This window comes from Dreissena polymorpha, chromosome 14, assembly GCF_020536995.1.
Source record: "Dreissena polymorpha isolate Duluth1 chromosome 14, UMN_Dpol_1.0, whole genome shotgun sequence".
NCBI lineage: Eukaryota > Metazoa > Mollusca > Bivalvia > Myida > Dreissenidae > Dreissena > Dreissena polymorpha.
The window spans coordinates 3,093,202-3,112,939 of NC_068368.1; the positions used below are offsets into that span (position 1 = coordinate 3,093,202).

At 33.7% G+C, this 19,738-nt stretch overlaps 2 protein-coding genes and 1 long non-coding RNA gene across 3 annotated transcripts in view; 1 reads left to right on the forward strand and 2 right to left on the reverse strand.

The window, feature by feature from the left end:
• LOC127858756 (beta-1,3-galactosyl-O-glycosyl-glycoprotein beta-1,6-N-acetylglucosaminyltransferase-like) overlaps window positions 1–19,738 on the reverse strand; it is a 311,044-nt gene that overhangs the window by 205,354 nt on the left and 85,952 nt on the right. The window lies entirely within an intron of this gene.
• Window positions 763–3,198, forward strand: LOC127858765 (uncharacterized). Its single transcript, XR_008039044.1, has 3 exons — window positions 763–1,031; window positions 2,020–2,153; window positions 2,881–3,198. It is a non-coding gene; the product is annotated as an uncharacterized LOC127858765 (long non-coding RNA).
• LOC127858489 (uncharacterized) lies at window positions 9,542–10,015 on the reverse strand. The gene has a single exon (XM_052395675.1). The coding sequence runs from the start codon at window positions 10,013–10,015 to the stop codon at window positions 9,542–9,544; it is 474 nt and encodes a 157-aa protein (XP_052251635.1).

Below are 19,738 nucleotides of genomic sequence, written 5' to 3' on the forward strand. Positions count from 1 at the left end.
TCGCAATATTGGCTTCATGTATAAGCTTTTTAAGGATCAAGGTCGACTTTATTCACGAGACATTTCTACCAATTATTCTTTTATATTAATATAACTTTGTTTGGAGGTTTACGATACCTGCCATTGTTTTATAACGTCAAATATTCCATTAATGAGCAATGTGACTTCATAAAAATCGTTCAAACAAACAAATGATGTTATGTTCAACACGTTTAAACGTCTTACAAAAAAACGTATAATGAAATGCCCGTATTTATGTAATACCAAGTCATTATATCACTTGCGTGCTTGACAGCATACAAAAAATAAACATATGGATATTGAAGTGTTATAATTATATAACCCTACTTGCGCGATAGTATGCTTACAGTTAAAGAGCAAAAAATATATTCACGTTTTAATAACTCCAAAACAAATTCATTGAAACAGTACCCGACGCTGTAAGCGGGCATTGTTTCGTTCATTTTGGTGACTTCAGTTTACACATTGTAAACCTATATTGAATTTTAGGCTTATTGAAACAATATTGAGTCCGTGTTGTGGAAACTGGTGATTAAAGAGAAGATCTTGAATACGCTTCCTGGGGGCCGTTTCATCAATAATTACGTATTTTTATACGATCGTACATTATGTATCGAGATTAATGTAGTCGTTTACGATTTAACATAAACTCTGTTTCATCAACGAAATTGTAAATGCAACATACATAAAATACGACTACTTAAATATACGTATTTTGTAACCGAAAAAAATAGTGACACAGTCTGAAAAATTGCATGACGTAATTTTCGCGCGTTCTGTCAGCTAAGACAAACATCGCACAAAAAAACATACTCCTATAAATATGAGGTCGAATTACGTCTAATTATTTGGACTAACAAAAACAATGCTAGTTGTGAATCGAAACAAAAACAAACACTGGAAAACGACGTGTAGACCGGTGTGGAAGGCTACCGATTGCTGTTTGGCCGACACTCTCCTTCCATTACTAAACGCAAAAAGAAGTTATTTTGGATGGAGACGGTTGAAATGTGAGTTGAGAACTTGTTGGTCATGAATGAAGACAGCTGAAATAATTCGCGTTCAGGATAAATCTGAACACGAATTATTTCAGCCAAGTGTCTGCCAAAGCAAAAATCATCAAAAGACTCTAAGGCGGCAATTGATATTGACAAGAATGAAGATTTTTTGCTTATTTTCTTTATCCATGAATAAAAATTTATTGGTAAGATTTATTGTTTTGTTATTTCTATGCAGAAATGTGACTGTGGTGTAGATCAATTAACAGTTTAATAATATAATTTAATAGAGACCAATCGGAATTCAGGCTGACAATAACAAGACATCATGGATTGAAAGTTTGTCATGTCAGCATTTTTGTGTTCAATTATCAAATATTTTATTTCAATAAGGTATTAGATTCACATGACACAACATGTTTAGTAATCACAAATGTCATATCATTGAGAATGCTATTTGTTTGTCTATTATATAGGGGATATTTGTTGGATTCGGTGGATCATCGTTTTTAATTCACGAGTGATCATAGACAATGATATTTTCACAAGTGGCGCAGCCACGAGTGAAAATATATATTTTCTATGATCGCGAGTGAATTAAAATCAATATTTCACCGAATACAACAAATTTTCTTTTTATTTTATGCTTTTTTCGCAGTTTATATACATTGTTAAAGAGTTTTACTTAAGAATGTCGTTGGGATTATGTCGTCATTTTGTCAAATAAATGACGTCATTTCACATTAAGCAATGAAAATAATCGATAATTCTCACTGATAATTTTCATTGTTTGAAATAGTGAAATTATCCGTTTTAATCCACCGATATTTCTCTATTAACCAACGGAAAGCATTAAATAAATATCATTGTCCACAATAGTTTATTATAGTGTTGATTCACAAGATGTAAATAATCAACATTGATTTATATTGCTTTCTCTGCAAAACTGTGTTACATGTAAAGATCACAAATGCAGTTTTCATTTCTTTGTTTTTTCCAGAAAAGAAAAATAATGTTATTACTGGCTGAAGGACCAAAATTGAATGGACAGAGAACACGGTTGACAAAACTCAAACAGAAGTTGTGTCACTCAGCTACATTAAAACATAAAACTGAAGGCAGAAGCAACAACTAGTAATTATTTATTTTTTCTATAGATTATAGTAAAGCTGACTGCTAATTATTTCCTACAATGAAAATGTAACAATTTATGTTTTCAATTTAAAGCTGGGCTGTTTTCGGAGACCAGCGTGTCGTGTCGTCCGTGTCATGCTCAGTCCTTAACATTTTGTCAATGTATTGAACTTTGGCCATAAAATCAAAGTGCTTCCACCTATAACTTTGAAACTTCATATGCAGCTCCACCTTGACGAGTTCTACACGCCTCACCCATATTTGGGTCACTAGGTCAAAGGTGAAGGACCTTAAAATAATTCTGACAAGCTTTTATTCGTTAAAAAATGCACCCGTAGCTGAGCGTTCACACCTGTTATGCGGTGCTCTTGTTTTTCATTGTACTCTGTTTTATGGGGATAAAGTATTGCTGCATTTTTTCATTTAACTTTATTACCGGTAACCTATTTACCAGGGTATGAACTTGTGTGTCAAGGTATTTTTTATTTAATTCTTTCGACATCCATGTACTTAAAAAAGAAATTGGAATGTAGAGCATTAGTGTCACACACAAATGTTGAGTTTAAGTTCAGAAAGCTAGGTTAATTTTGCAATACAAAAACCAACTTTCAGAAACAAAACCAGGTCATGTAGGCATGCTAACTTATTATGACCATAGTGTCATATGTTGTGTATTTAATATTTAGTTCTGTTAAATGTATAAACTAGTAAATTTATCTGCTTGCAGCAACATGTGAAGAATGAAGCAACAGCGTAATAAAACTCGAGAGGAGATGTTGATGGCGTCAAGGGAAAGATATGCCATTCAGAGGGACATAAGCAATAATCATGAGGAACTGGTTTCCCTTTAAACAAATGAAATTCTAAATTGCTCAATTGTTTCTGGAACTTTTAATTGATTTTACATGTGATGGTGTTCAGTGAGTCCATGAAACTTATTATTACACATACTATCATGTAAGATATAAATTGTCATATGAATTATAATACCATGCCCAGTTAATATATTTTACTTCCTGATTAATAATAAATATTTGTGAATGTTCTTTGTGTTTTATTCATTGAAAACTAGTGTAATAGCAACTGTTATCAAATACCATAAACATTATTATCATAAACATTTCAATAAAAATACAAAAAAAATGCAAATGTAAACAACATTTTAACGGTAGATGACTAAATAATTGAACAGAGACTCATAAAGGGGTAAAGTTTAGTAAATACATTCGGAAACAATCTAATATATTGGAAAACTTCTATTTTTTTATGACAATAATATCCATATTTATAGACAGCACACTTATTATTATAAAGTACCGTTACATTTACAAGCCCACTTTTTATGCCCCCCTTCAAAGAAGAGGGGGTATATTGTTTTGCTTGGTCGGTCTGTCCACCAGATGGTTTCCGGATGATAGATAACTCAAGAAATCTTAGGACATAGGATCATGAAACTTCATAGGTAGATTAATCATGACTGGCAGATGACCCCTATTGATTGTCAGGTCACTAAGTCAAAGGTCAAGGTCACAGTGAGTTGAAACAGTAAAGTGATTTCCAGATGATGAATTAAGAATGCTTACGCCTAGGATCATGAAACTTCATAGGTACATTGATCATGACTTGCAGATGACCCATATTGATTTTCAGGTCACTAGGTCAAATGTCAAGGTCACGGTGACTCAAAATAGTAAAATAGTTTCCGGATGGTAACTCGAGAATGCCAACAGCTAGGATTATGAAACTTCGTAGGTACATTGATCATGTCTGGCAGATGACTCCTATTGATTTTCAGGTCACTAAGTCAAAGGTCAAGTTCACAGTGACAAAAAAACGTATTCACACAATGACTGCCACTACAACTGACAGCCCAAATGGGGGGCATGCATGTTTTACTAACAGCCCTTGTTTTAATGTGGCTTTGAGAATGTTCATTACAGAGAACACCTTTTAGAGCGAAAGTCAGTGGGTAAAATATCACTTGAATAATTGTTAATGGGGAAAAGTACCTTGAGTATATGATCTTTTCTGGAGCTCAGATAACTGTTCAATATTCAAGGGACCTTTTCCAGTTTTGGTAAATTGACTAAATTAAAGAAAAAAGTTTAAGATTCGCAAACATTTGTTGTAGTTATGATATTTGTGAGGAAACAGTAATACTGAACATTTACCATGCTCTAAAATATCCATTATATGCAACTTTTGACGATTTAAAAACTTGAAAATTTTAAAGCGTTGCAACTATCTGCTGCAACACTCGACGATTGAATAATTTGTAGAGTTCTGTTCTTGTCGTAATATTTTGTGACACGATGAGGATTGCTTATATAAAGTGTAAAATACATCACTCATTGTATCAACATGGACGGACAAGTGGTCTTAGTGTGAGGCTTTTACTTCAGGGGTCAGTGGTTTGAGCCCTGTAGGAGTTACTTTTTATCTTTCTTTAATTGTATTCTTTTTTTACTGGAGCTTTTTAGATCCAGTGTTTACATGTATCAAAATAAAAGCGTTTAATGAAAAACTTGAATATCTGCCAAAATTTAGGAAAAGTTCCCTTTAAAATAAATATTAAATCAAGCACTTGGTAATACCTAACACATAACTTTTTTTATTGGTCCTCAGAACATTGACATTTTTTTCTTTCACAAACCTATAACCTTGAAGTAAATATTAGACAAATTATGCATACACAATTATAAAACATGCAAACATCAGCTGTTGTAACTATTGTGTCTAGACGACCAGGAATACCAATCCTTCCAAATCAGCTATGACACAACTTTACGCCATTTGGCTGAGTAGTGTAGCTCTGCCTATTCAGAGAAGACTCGAGCCATCTATCACTTTATAACATTTATAACTATAAATTTTTAACACATTTTATGAAACAGTTTGATCAGCTGCTGCCTCTTATCACATGCTGCTCGATGTACTGGTGTGTTGTTCATAACTTCCGGTTCCATCACATTTCCAACCAATTCCTCTATCAGTGGAACGTTTGAATCCAGACACAGGTTATGCAGGGGCATGTACACAGTTGATATTTCACAGCACTTATTGGACTTGAAAGGCCAACATCCACCAGTGGCATGCAGATATCTAAACAAATATCAAAAGTATTTCTTTAACATAGACATTTGTCTAAGTGACTAAATTGTCCTTATACCATTGACATTAATTTAATTTCAATATAAATTATATATAATATATAGCCTACAAAACACTTTATTTGTGCCTGTATTCACTATTAATGCACAATATCATTTAAATGCACTTGTAAACAATATTTCATACATAGAGTCTGAGGATAAGCAAAATGAATTTTTAAGATTTCAAATAAATCATCAGTTTATTTAAACGGACATTTTGTTATGAAACATCATATTTACACATGCAAACAACCCTCAGTTATTATAAAAGTAAATTTACATATAAATTCTAAAATTTGATTATTAAAGTTGTACGTTATCAAGCTTTAGAAGTTACGTTTGATTTAAGACACTGTCAGAAAGAGATTGGCACTAATACTTCATTTAAATACTGTGTGGTAAGTTGATCTCGCACTAATAAGACTTATATTTCACAACCTATATAATAACCAATCTCGTGATTTCAACACTCCAAATGCCCTTTCTACTACCCACCCTCTACATAGATGGTCATTGTAGGCCTGTTCCGCAGCATGGGAGGGATGAGGTTAAGGGGTCATCAGGTTAGTCCTTAACGGATACCCACTATCTCCCAGCAGATGACCCTCATCATTGGTGCTCAGATATTGCTGTAAATTGAAATATTTTATTGGGCAGTTGCTTTGTCTTTGATAAAACAGCAGTCCACAGTTAATATTGTTAGATTAAGGTAGGAAAGCATCTCAATAATTTTCACAAAACTAGCTTAAGTATTATCAAATCACTATATTTTAGTTACCTTACCTAGATGAAATAATGTAACTTAAGACAATATTTAAAGATAATACTGATAGCTGCATTGGCTAACACATAAAAGAACAAAAGCTTGATCACACAGTGCTAATGGTGCTTATTGTGGTAGTTAATGATTTTTGCGCATGTACGTAACTAATGATTATTAGATGTCAAAGATGAAAAGCATTACGCTTATTTCAACCTTTTATGGTATTTATCTGCTTTTATACCAAATTTAATGATAAGGTAATGAATCATAATGCTGTATTTACATTTACCTCATGCTGGCGTCAGCAACAGCCTGCACATTAATGGCATGGAATCCTCAGTAAACATCTCCCTTGGCAATATGCCAAAATCTATTAAAAAAAATAAAAGTTATTCATTAACATGAAAGTGCTCATCATTTCATGTTCACACTACCAACACAAAAGGGAGGAATGCAGAAAAGGAGTAAATAAATAAAAAAGCCCCATCAATATGCACAAAATAAATTTTTTGGATGGGGGGTGCATATTTATAGCACTGCAGAATTGAATTTGACAAATAAATAAATTGTAATCAAATGAGAACAATATAGAAACAATTAAGGTGATTTTTCTACAATTATTAAATACATAAGGTACCATTACTCAGCATCTACTTAACTCACCAATACAATAACTTGTTTAAAAATAGCAAACACAAACAATATCATGATGTCATATTCATTTTCATGATCACGATGTTATAATCAACAATTTCGAGGAAAAGTATTGTTCAATCATAACATTTGGAAGTAGAACAACTACAAGTTCAACATTAGCGGGTGGGGTAAATCAGTCTGCACTTAAAGTCATCGATAAGTACACGTCGACACAAAATAGAATGAGTTTAACATAAAGTCATTTGTAAAGAAACACAGCAATAAATGCTTAAACTAATAACGGTAATCATCGAATGCTTGTATTAAGAAAAGATACAACAATAACTTATTCTTCAACCATTTTGCAAAATCCGAGTTGTCAAATGCTAAGTAAACAAAGGGCAACTACTCTCAAGTTTTTGGGTTAAATGCTACTTATTTGCTATTTGAAAATAAATACAATATTATAATTATACTTGTTTAAATCAATGATTTCTTCGCCTTATTTACATACCTAAGCGACGGAATGAAAGGGATGAGCTCGCCGGCAAGTTGGTGCTATGTCTTCCCCGATCAAAACCAACAATCGCTCTATTCCGCCCTTACTTAGACGATATATCGAAGCAATGTTCTCATCTCTTAGGTTTTCGAGAACAATCTCTCCCTTAAAAGCCTTGGCATTGGTAATTGTTCGTCTCCTGCCATCTTGGATGACAAAAACGACCGCCATTACGTTAATTTACGGGTGCCCTTACCAAGTCGTATATTTATGTATGAAATTTATGTAATTTTAATTTACGATTTGCTTGATGAAACGCGATTTCATTGAAACATCGTAATTTATGTAAATCGTAATTTACAACTAGTCGTAAATCGTTGATGAAACGGCTCCCTGAATCGGGCTAGCGCTCGGGACCTTCAGGACTCGGTTGGTAAAACTGTAAGACCAGTTCAGTTAGCAGTCTGTCGACCTTATAATAAAAACTATTCAAATCATAAAACTGGCTTAATTTACCCTTTTGAATAATTTGAGCATTCCATTTTGTTACAATTAACACATTTTCTAATTTTATAATTTAATTTCTGCATAAATATATGATCTAAACGCCAACGGGTGTAAGCTTAACTTGCCGTAATGTTGCTTTTGTTATAAATACATTTTTAGCTCACCTGTGCTCATGGTGAGCTTTTGTGATCGCCTTTTGTCCGTCGTCCGTCATGCGTTGTGCGGCGTCAACATTTGCATTGTTAACAATCTAGAGGCCACATTTATTGTCTTCAGGTCAGAACATTGGCCTCAATTATATCTTGGATGAGTTCGAAAATGGTTACGTTTGCTTGAAAAACATGGCTGCCAAGGGGCGGTACCTTTTTCCTTATATGGCTATATATGGCTATAGTAAACCTTGTTAACACTATAGAGGCCACATTTATTGTCCGATCTTCATGAGACTTGGTCAGAAGATTCATCCCAATGATATCTTGGACGATTTAAAGAAAATGATGCCGGTTTATTGAAAAACATGGCTGCCAGGGGGCGGGGCATTTTTCCTTATATGGCTTTAGTAAAACCTTGTTAACAGAACAGAACAGAAGCTTTAGTCTTCACGTTTCTATTGAGTTTACAAAATGCATAATATGTTTAATGCAAGCGACCTATTTGCAACCCAACAATTGTTAAATTTGGGACCCGGGGAAGAAAATAGCTTTCTTTTCACTCGATACCGCGGGTACTCTAAAAAAACAATTGACTATAAAATAATTGTATATTATTATGCCATAAAGTACAAGCCATTTAATCGGCATAATTCAAGGCGAATGTACGCGCGACTCGAGGTAATCGGCATTTGGCACATTGAATTAAAAAATGTGATGCTATTGGGTTTAAACATCGCGCTGAGTGTGTGTTTACTTTATCTTATACTTACTTTTTATATTCACGCCCATGTGTAATTATTATGGAGTGGTTAAAGGTACCTTGAAGCGATATCCGAAAATTAATCACAAATCACGCTCAGGTAAACATAAAGCAAACTCAAAGCATTCGAAACCAAATTAAAAAAAGCAAACAGAGACAATGCCATATTTAACATTATAACAACTTATAACGCAATGAATCAATTGCCCAATCTGTAAATTATGCTAATGTTACCCACATATAATCATATCATCATTAGAACATAGCATCTATTACTATGGAATATACAGCATACAAGATTACACAAAAACATACGTATTGTGTGTGATACAAACACAAAGAACTCGATTCTATATAAAATGTGATTATAGTGATTTTTTTTCAAATGTGTTGTTTGTTATGAGAAACTGCCAGCTAACCTTAGATTTGAGACCGGATTTGACGAAAACATTTGGCCTTCGTTTATGAACAAGTCACGCATTGCTGGGATTGTCGACACTATGTCGATTTATCAAAAACATTTGACCAACTACACTCAAAAACAATTATCAGGAGTGACCACCTTGTAAACCTATTGTAGTTTTTTATATAACACAGGAAATTAGATTTAACACATTTAATATAACAAATGAATAAAACAAAATAACTGAAATACTATCCACGCATAAAATGTATAGTGTATCATTACGACAATATAATAATGCTGTAACTCAATTTGCGAACAACATTACTTAGTCATTGCAAATACATGCTGATATTTGCTGTTTCCATCATTTTTAATTTTTAAACGACACATTATCGCGAGTGTATTTATGTGTTCGAATTTTTTTTTTGACATGTTTTTTTTATCATTAATATTTTTCTTTAAGTGTCAATGATAATATTGCAAATTTACAAATATTAAACTTTGATATGTCTCCTATACCGCTGATGTTGTGGCTATTGCGCCGCCTTTCAGTATAGCAACGAAAACGGCAAAACTTATAACAGATAGACAGACGAACAGCACAAAGAAAATCGTATCCAGAAGAGAGCTGAGTTTCTTCCAGGTTACTTTTTGAGCGTCCACGGAATTCATTGACAAATTGTCTGGAATATCGTATTCATGTAGTTTGCCCTTGCTTTCCTCCAAACCGTTGGCAATTTGATCCTTTGTAAAGCCGCCCGATTCTGGACTCACTGGTTTTCCGCCACACTCTTTGCAAGTCAGAGCCAGATAGAAGGATACAAGAGACTTCGGCACCGGAACATTGTCGTCTTTTCCGTGCAAGCGCATGTTCAGTATTACAATTACCATTATTAGGGCACTGTAGATGAGGTCCACCAAGAGTTTGTAGAAGATAAGCGGCGTTGGATCGGATGACTTCGGTAGACTGGACATGATGATTGTCATGTCGACGGCGATTGCAAGTAGCGTCGTGATGCTATAGCCAACTCTTTCTCCAGATTCGGGTATCAAAAGAAACACAAACGCGTTAAGCGTAACAAGAAATAAAATTGGCAAAATAACGTTAACGACTGCATACTCAGGCTTTCTGCGTAGATTAAATGTGAATAACATTTCTTGATTTTCGCCGCCTGTTGCCAAGATAGTTTCCACACTGGCATGCGTTGATTCCAAATCCCACATAGAATTTCCTAGATATAATGTTAAGTCTATTGACTCTGCCATTCTTATTAGATTCATTTCTGTTTTCGTATAACCCAGTGACACGAAGGATGTATTGCAAAACTGAATGTCAAATGGATAGTACTTAACATTTACATCGCATGTGCTTTCTATCATTACCCCTTCTAAATAACTTACTTGTCCATTGCTATAAATTCGCGCTCTACTCCAGGTCTGTGTTATATAGCTTCTGTCCGTGGCGGGAGACGAAAGAATAAGCTTAGGGAACGATATCTGTTTCAATGGAATAGACACATGTTCCAAACCCCCGTATTGCGATGGTTCCCACTCTAGTCGGTAGTCCTCCCATACCATGACGAAGCCTGTTGTGAAAGACAAAGTTCCCTTCACTTCATCAATTTCCATGATTGACTTAAGGTACATTTGTACCGTTACATTGACTGGAATGAGTTGATCAAACGCTGGCCTAATGTTGATGTTGTATTCATTCGTTAGATTCGACAGAAGATTGTGTGTGTCATCAATTGTCGCCCCGTCAACCGTCAACCGCATCGCTCGCTAGCAATCCAAACACGATACGCATCTTAAAATCTATCACAGCCATCACTGCCATCAATATCAAAGGTTAAATTGAATAAACACAGCCAATCAACTGGAAGTGTCCGCTCAATTAATACTGCAGCTTCTGAAGCTCGCCCCTTTGTCAAAGGTTGTTTGTTTTATAACACCTTTCTGTGAGAAGATTTCTGCTTTAAAAAAATCGATGAATATTTCAATATTTATTACAGATAATAGACACACACTTTTATAAAATCGTCTTTCTTATGTATAAGGGTCTCCGCTCAGCGACGACAATCCGCAAAATAGCTTACTCCAAACAACGTACGTTATTTAAAGTAAAGTCGAATCGCTTTTTCCGCGTTTGCGCACTGACTGGTTGTTAAAAGAACTGGTTTGTTGAAATGTATTTCAAAATGAAAAGTACGAGTTTAAACGCATTTAAGAAGCGTTTTCAAAAGTAGTGTCTAATTTCCATTCAGTGTGTCTTCTAAACTGAAACCATTTAAAAGGCTGTATCGATCTTTTTTTGAAGGCTTAATTAAGTTATGATACTGATTGTAAAAACAACTGTCCGTGTGTCTGTCCGTGTGTCCGTCCGTGTGTATGTCCGTGTGTCTTCTTTAACAAAAGTAGAGCCTTTGTTATGGCTTTTGTCCATACCCTATATATTTTTTTAATGTTAATATTTATAAATCATTCCCTAAGAAAAGTAAGTATCTCCGATTCAATACTGTGTACACCCTTTGTTTTTTGTAGCACACAGAAGAAGGCAATGGCATTTACACCCAATGCAGGTTAAAGCATGTGCACATGAGGATGTCACGTAATATGAATCACAAGTCTGAATGTAAAGTTAAAGTTCTTTATTTAAGATATACAAATAATTTCAAAACCAAAGTAAATAACACAAAATGAATATTTCCTAAGAGAAGGCAAGGGTAAAATCTTTCTGTTTGACTGTCTATTTATAGTACCCGTTCCGTACTCAATTACTTCGTCGCGACTCTCGCCTGTCAGAGTGGTTCGCCGCTCTTGGACAGGTGACATATTATCCCGACGGATTTTATGTCTCAATCCGCGCGGGTTTCTAATTGAATAGACATCCCATATTTGTTATCCACACCTAGAATACATCTCGGGAAGTCGCCTCTCCCTGATTAATGTATGTTTAATTGTTTCTATGTATTTAACAAGCCACGATACTTTTAGTTATTACGTAGAAGAGACCTAATTGTGTGTTATGACATTTTAATTACTTTGTTTTCGTTTGGTATCTTAATTACTAACCGTCTTTATTTAGTTATAGTGTAGTTATTTACGATTTTGTATGTTTCTTGCCTCTGTATTACAATTTGATTATAAAAGTACTAACCCTAATATAATTACAATTTGATTATAAAATTATTAATTCTAATACAATTTTCTGTGTTACGTCACAAGGAACTTTAGGAATCAAGTTGAACAAAAACAGTTTGCAGCATGTATATCGAGGACACTCTATATTCTCTGTCAACCTATTAAGGTACAATTTACGAGCAGAAGAGGAACTAAGACAATAGGCTCATCTAACATCATACCAAATGTATCTTGCAGACACTATGACAATTTTTCTTTCTCTAAGAACAGTGTATGCACCAATCTCCATGCAGAGTTTTGTTGAATTATTATACAAAGAAAAGTTGTATCATTTTCTTTTATATTTTGAAATTAATGCATACGTTAAGGTTCATAATATAAAAAAAATAAATAACTTACTTAAGAAAAAAGAAAAGAAAAACTATCGACGGGAAAATCATTGTACCACGTGGCTCGGCTATTATCACGTTGTTGGTTATAACGGCGGGGTTTTGATCCAACTATGCTGGTTCCAGTGAAATCTCTGCGAGGCGATTATTTATGCATACCACATTCATGCATGCTGGTAAACACTGGTCATTCCTGTGGAATTCGTCTGCTCATCTTTGACCAGAGTATGTGATACCTCCAAATGCTTGATAATCTTCTTTTTATTCGTGAATCCTGGTAAACTTTGATCCTGGTTGGTTTATTCAAACAAATCAAACAGTTTAGATATCCTATATTGAAGTAAAGAGTTGTATTCACAAAATTATTTAAGATTGTTTGGATAATTTCAGTTATCCTTATAAAATGATTTGAATATGACATGAGTTTCGGTTTTCATAACAGTGTATAAGAAATCGTGTGGAAATAAACGTGTCATGAAAGCTTTTAAAAAACAAAGGACTTAATCAGTATCAGATTTCTGGAATAGCAGAAAAGCTAATGATTCGGATAGTGTAGTACTTTATATCCTTTGCATCCTCCAAAGATTTGTTAACAGAACAGAAGAGAATAGTTTATTTTTGACTTGTGCATGTGAAGCTCATCGTCTTTAACATATAAATGAATAGCATGCATTGAAGTACACACACAAAACACACATCATTTTAAAGAACAGTTAATCTAAGTAAGCACGAAATAAAAATATTAGATTTATTACACTATTCATTTAAATGAAGTCTAATTATGATATGGTAAAAACTAACATATAGTGTGTACAATATTATTTTGCAAGAGTTATTGGAATAATACGAATAATAATATGTATTACATGACATACTGTAAATGACATATCAAAAACATTTTAAATATGTTAATTGTTTCTTTAAAAAAGGGATAGAGCTATAATGACATTATTATGTATTCGCCTAATATGTTGTTTAATTCTAAGCACAGATGTATTACGCGAGGGGCTAACAATTTCCATTTGGAATAGTTACTCATAATACCATAAACTCGAGGGTCATGTTTCTTGAACTTGACGGTATATGACCATCAGTAAATCCAAACTGTCAACATATTTGTGAATCTCCATTCAAAATGCGATTGCTGGATAAGTATTTAATAATATTTTGTATATATAGACGCATGTATCTTCTCAAATTCAGCACCCGATGTCGTCGATTTTATCGCGAAAGAATGTAAATTCATTGAAATGAATCAGATAAAAAAAACATTCCTTTCCGAGGCGTTTCCTGAGAAGTGCTCATAAGACAGGAACAGTGGAAATCTCAGGATGACAGGATGCCTTGATAAAATATATATATATTTATATATTGCTGGTTTGCATATGATGTTAATGTCTTTGGTTTTATGCACTCTACTTAAACCGGTCAGTAAATGTGTTTGTGTTGTGTATGCCTCGGAAAGTTGCTCCAAGATGTCGGCGATTAAAAAGGATTGTGCCAATAGAAACTGATGACTGTTGCCATCGATGTGCGATTTGGGGAGGATGTTTGCATCGGGAAGGTCGTCTAGTCAGCAATTGTACTACTTACAAACCTTGTTAGCAAACGACCTTCAAACCGTTAAATTGTCGAAACACAGAGTTGTAGTTGAAGTCCGTTAACATCCATATTTTGGAACACAGCTTTAATTAAGATGTATTGTATGCTACAATGTATCATACTGTTATGTGTTTGTCAAAGCACAAATAAAATGACGGCTTCGAAGTGCCTTAGTTTGATCCTTTTCCGCTTTTTAATTTGTTGAAACTGACCTCGGGGACGAGCAAATTATGCATTGCAATATTGAAGCTGGTAATTTAGTCGGTTCGAACTGCATTAATATTACACTTGTACGTAACACATTCTCGAATATTGAACTTGTGCGATTATGCACAAACAGTCTCCCTTTTTGTGTACGTAAACATAATTGTAAACATAAATATACAGCCAAGTAAAAGTTCGTGTTATTGAATGGCCTTTTCACGTTTTCGCAATGTTTAAATATAGATATGATATTTGTGAGGAAACAGTAATACCTAAAATTAACCATGCTCTAAAATATCCATTTTATGCATCTTTTTACGATTTTAAAACCTGACAATTATAAATTGTTGAACACGAAACGATTGAATAATTTATAGAGTTATGTTGAAGTCGTTATATTTTGTGAAACTACGAGGATTGCTAATATAAATTATAAAACACATAACTCAAATTGTGAGCACGGATGAGCGAGTGGTTTAAGCGATAGTATTGTACTCCAGATGTCAGTGTTTCGAGCTCAGTTGAGGGTTACTTTTTTCTCTCTTTAATTGTATTCTTGTTTTAAGCTTTTTAGATCCAATGTTTACAATTATCAATATAAAGCATTTAATGACAAACTTCAATACATGCAAAAACCTGTGTAAAGGCCCCTTTAAGAATATGCAAAAATCTGTGTAAATAATTTGAGTAATACATGTTTTTTGTAAGAGGGAGTTATGCGTTCGTGTCTTCGCCATCCTATAAGGGGTGATAGTTTTAAAGGAGAAGTACGGTAGCGTTTAGTGTCTTGTCCACAGTAACAAATATGTTTTGAAATGAAAGTCCTACAATCTGACTTCGTTATATAAAGATTAAGTTTAAGAATAAGACTAATCACATGGATTATAAATATTATAACACTTTAGTAATGACAAAAGTTAACAAAGAGTGTTACAAATTCATAACATTAGAAGTGTCACTATAACATTGATATTGACTGTTGTTCATAAAATACAGAGATAAATTCTTCACTATACCACATTAGTAGTATTACTACAACATGAAATATACGATCTGGCACGAGTTGTCATATCATACCAGATTTTATTAAACGAGTTCAGGAATTTTGTTAGAAAGCGAGCCTTTGGTGAGATTACTAACGAATTTCCAGGACGAGTTTAATTAAATATGGTATGAAATGACAAAGAGTGTCAGATCTTTATTATCACATGCTTTTAAATGAGCAAATTAAATAAATATTTACGCAAACATAATTATAAATCCCGAATGCTCTTTACATTTCGTGTCGTCATTTGACGTTGAAACGTCATTTCAGCAAAATATTATTCGTTTTCTAAATAGTTCAGTGAACATTTCGCATCATATAAGTGTATTCAATGATGATTTATTTGTTCATGTTGTGTTCTAATTAACATATCAGCGGAATTGATTTAGTGCGATTTTAAATTGTTTCGTTGCAATTATATTCATTTATTATATACATGTTTAAAGCTTTTAGCAAAATACAGGTTGTATCAATCGTTGAAATAAAAAATCCCGTATTACGCTACTTGCTGTTTCCAATTCCGTATTACCATACTAGCCGGACTACTTCGACCCATTTAATGACGTCACATTACACGCACCGAAAATAGAAATATTTTTTATTTATTATTATTACGAAATATATTACGTAGTACATCGTGTGACGTCACTTCTGTGACAAAACACAACAGTTTTATCTAAACTCTGTAAGGACATGTCGGACCTGGTGTTTTTTTAGCAGCAAACTATGTGTTAAAAACGTATTTTGGAGTGTGTGTTTATCATGCATAAATGTATATTTCGAGAGGAATACAATAAAATAGTGTGGTTTAAACTAAGTTTCGATAAAGACATGGAAGATAGAAGTGGAAGTGCATATCGTTTAAACGTTTTTGTTATAAACATCGGATTAAAGTTGTCAACTTAATTGTTATAAAAATTGGATTAACGATGGCATAAAGGTAAGCGTGTCGGAAACCTGTGTTTTTCCGGTTCGAATGTTTACACTTTAATTTACATAAACTGTATTCATACACGTCTTAAATAAACTATGGCGTACCGTTTAAGTCATTGTTTTGTCAGTTTTGTTAAAGTAAAAATACATTTGTTAAATGGTTTCGTTAGTGTTGTATATAATAAAAGGAATATTACGCTAGTTAATTGTTCCAAAAGTTTGTATCACTCTCGTGGCTTATGCTATTTCGCATCACACTTGAGGCTCCGCCTCTCGTGTGATACGTCATCACACAAGCCACTCGAGTGATACAAACTCTTGGAACAATTGACTAGCGTAATATTCCGTATATATTATTCTGTATCCATGTATTTTTGATGAGGAAATATGTTTTTAGTATTTATAAATTATTAAATTCACTGTACCAGTCATGTTTGTTATAATCAAATAATCTTTGTGTGATGAGTTTTTTTCTCATTCCAAACATGAGTTTAACCTTGCTGCTAGAGTATTGATTTGATTTCATACTCCCAATGTATTATGGTGTATGCATGTTTTGTTGTACGTCATTAAGCAGTATTGCATATAATATTTCATGAGAACATGTGTACATGATATTATTTTATACCAATATTTAAATATGTGTAATTTCCTTATCTTGAATCTTGTAACTCTTATATTGATTGTATTGGTTTGTACCAGTTTCCCTTTTAAATAACGCTTTACCTAAATATTTCAATGATGTGATGATTTCAAACGGCTAACCATATAAAGAAAGTTTAATCCTGTTTGTCGGTTACTTTTGTTTCGAAAATAACAACTTTTGTCATTCAACTTTCGTTTGGCTAATGTGAACAAAGTTGAAAATAGGACTTGATCATTTGAATAAAATAATACGAAGAATTGTATATCGTTGATCGATATGATTCCTTAAATATTAAACAGAATTTTGTGAATAATGTAATTCACGAACACCATGAACCGGATGCTTGAGCAAAAGTCGCTTTGTTATACACCATAGTTTGATGTATTGATGTATTCGGATATTGGATTATTAACCTGAACACTGATTTCAGTGATGAAAACAATGCTTTGAGAGCGTAAACACGTTGGAGCTTATTTGTTCAGTATGTAACTTGTGCTATAGAAGTGATAGATTTGTGCTTCAATAACATTTAGCTTAATCAAACAACAAATAATACAACTGTTGACCAGAGTTTAAAGCCTTGTTTGTTGTACTGTTCAGTAAAAAAATACAGTCGACAGTGCTCTTTTTTTGGTTACAAAATTGACAGTCAGATATAGTTTTTTTCATAATTTCATAACACCATTTCGACTGTCGTTTTTAAAGTACTATAGTATATATATATTTGATAACATATCATTTAATATTATTCCGTGATAAAGTTTTTCATCTCTCAAATCTCAGCCTTTAAATATTGGTGTGATGTAACTCAGTTCCCCGCTTTCAGGATATTGCCTCCTGTACCGCTGATCTTGGCTAGGCTTACGTTCCGCCCTTCAGAATAGAAATAAAAAACACACAAGTTATAAAGTACAAGAAGACGAAGCGTGCAAAGAAAATTAGAGGAATATGACTATATGACTATCTGTATATTGTATTTCTCACTGCAATCTCATTCTGTTTTCATTTCATTCATACCATGTTTCAGATATCTCCCTCATTCTGAATGAACAATAAAGATTCTAGAAATAGTAGTCAATACTCATTTATGATGGAGATATCCTACTCCAGTGGCTCCGAAAGCACCCACAGTAGCTCCGCCTCAGCCAGTGCCTCAACAACGTGTACCATCAACACCGGAACCACGTACAGTTGTGATGCCAACTTCCACACCTCCACGACGTTCATCGAGATCGCGTGAACCTTCAATTTGGTTAAAGGTTTATGTGCATTTGATAACGGGCATAATAATCCCCATAGTGCGAGCCAGTTTGACCCACCATGAGTGTTCACTTGTCTTGTTTTTTCAATATTATAGTCATGTGTATTCAACTAACATTTACAATGTAAGTATACACGTATATCACAGTTTGCAGGTAGCAAAACACTTTATTGTTTAAGTGTTCAATTGCAATCAGTGATTTTGATTTTATTAACGTTGAACTAACAACTTAACCAGCCATTGGAGAAGGACTATACCAATGACTCAAGAGGGGATAGAGTAATTAAATATGACTATATGACTATCTGTATATTGTATTGCTCATTATAATCTCATTCTGTTTTCATTTCATTCATACCATGTTTCAGATATCTCCATCATTCTGGATGAACAATAAAGATTCTAGAAACAGTAGTCAATACTCATTAAAAAATTATGTCTAGAAGAGAGCTTACTTTCTTCCATGTAACTTTTTGAGCGTCCATGGAATTCATTGGCATGCAGTCTGGAATATCTTTTTCAAATGGTTTGCTTTTATTCAAACAGTTTACATTGTTATCGGCTTTAAAGGTGTTTGTAGTTGGACTCACTGGTTTGCAACAACACGATCTGCGAGTTAGGGCGAGCTAGAAGGAAACAAGGGACATTTTGTCGAGTGTATTTATGTGTTCGACCTTTCATTGTTCATGTAGTGTCTATCATTAATATTTTTTTGTTAGTGTCAATGATAAAATTGCAAACTTGCAGATATCATATTTTGATATGTTTCCTATAAGGCTGATATTCGGCTTACGCTCCGACTTTCATTAAAGCAATGAAAACGGCGAAACTTATAAAACATAGACAGGGGGGCCTGCGTATACAGGAGCTTACCGTGTTTAAGTGAGAAAGTTGTTGCAAAACTTCAAAGATGGCGTCGTTTTAGTGTTTTTCGTGAAGGATAGCGAATATTTTCACCCGGTAAGCCAGTTTATATTTATATTTTTTTTGAATGAATACGCCCTTTCGGCTCTTCGATGTTTGTGCTTCCCTCGGTTTTTTGTTTCAAGATCGTTGACGTAAGGATAAACAAGTTATTGAAGGAAAACTGTTCACAAATCTGTTGTCTCCTTACGTGACGTTCGAGAAATGGGATGTGCAAATATCATTTTCTCTTATAATACACAGTATTGATGCACGTGTACGGTAAAATATAACTAAAACCATGATTATTTCATTTTCCCGACGCCGTTTTATCTCTTATTACTAATTTATTGCCAAAAACTGTTGGATTAACCCCTCTTTTTGTAACTGACTTCCTTTTAAGCACATTTTTGGACATGACTTCCAAATACACGTACTTTCTGTCGTGATTGAATTTACCATTGATATAAATGTTTTAAAGAACGTTTCCTCTGTTTAAATGTATACCTCTTTCATACTTTTCAAAGATACGAAACTTCAAGCTACATTACAAAAGATTAAACATAACTTGTATTGTTATAAACTG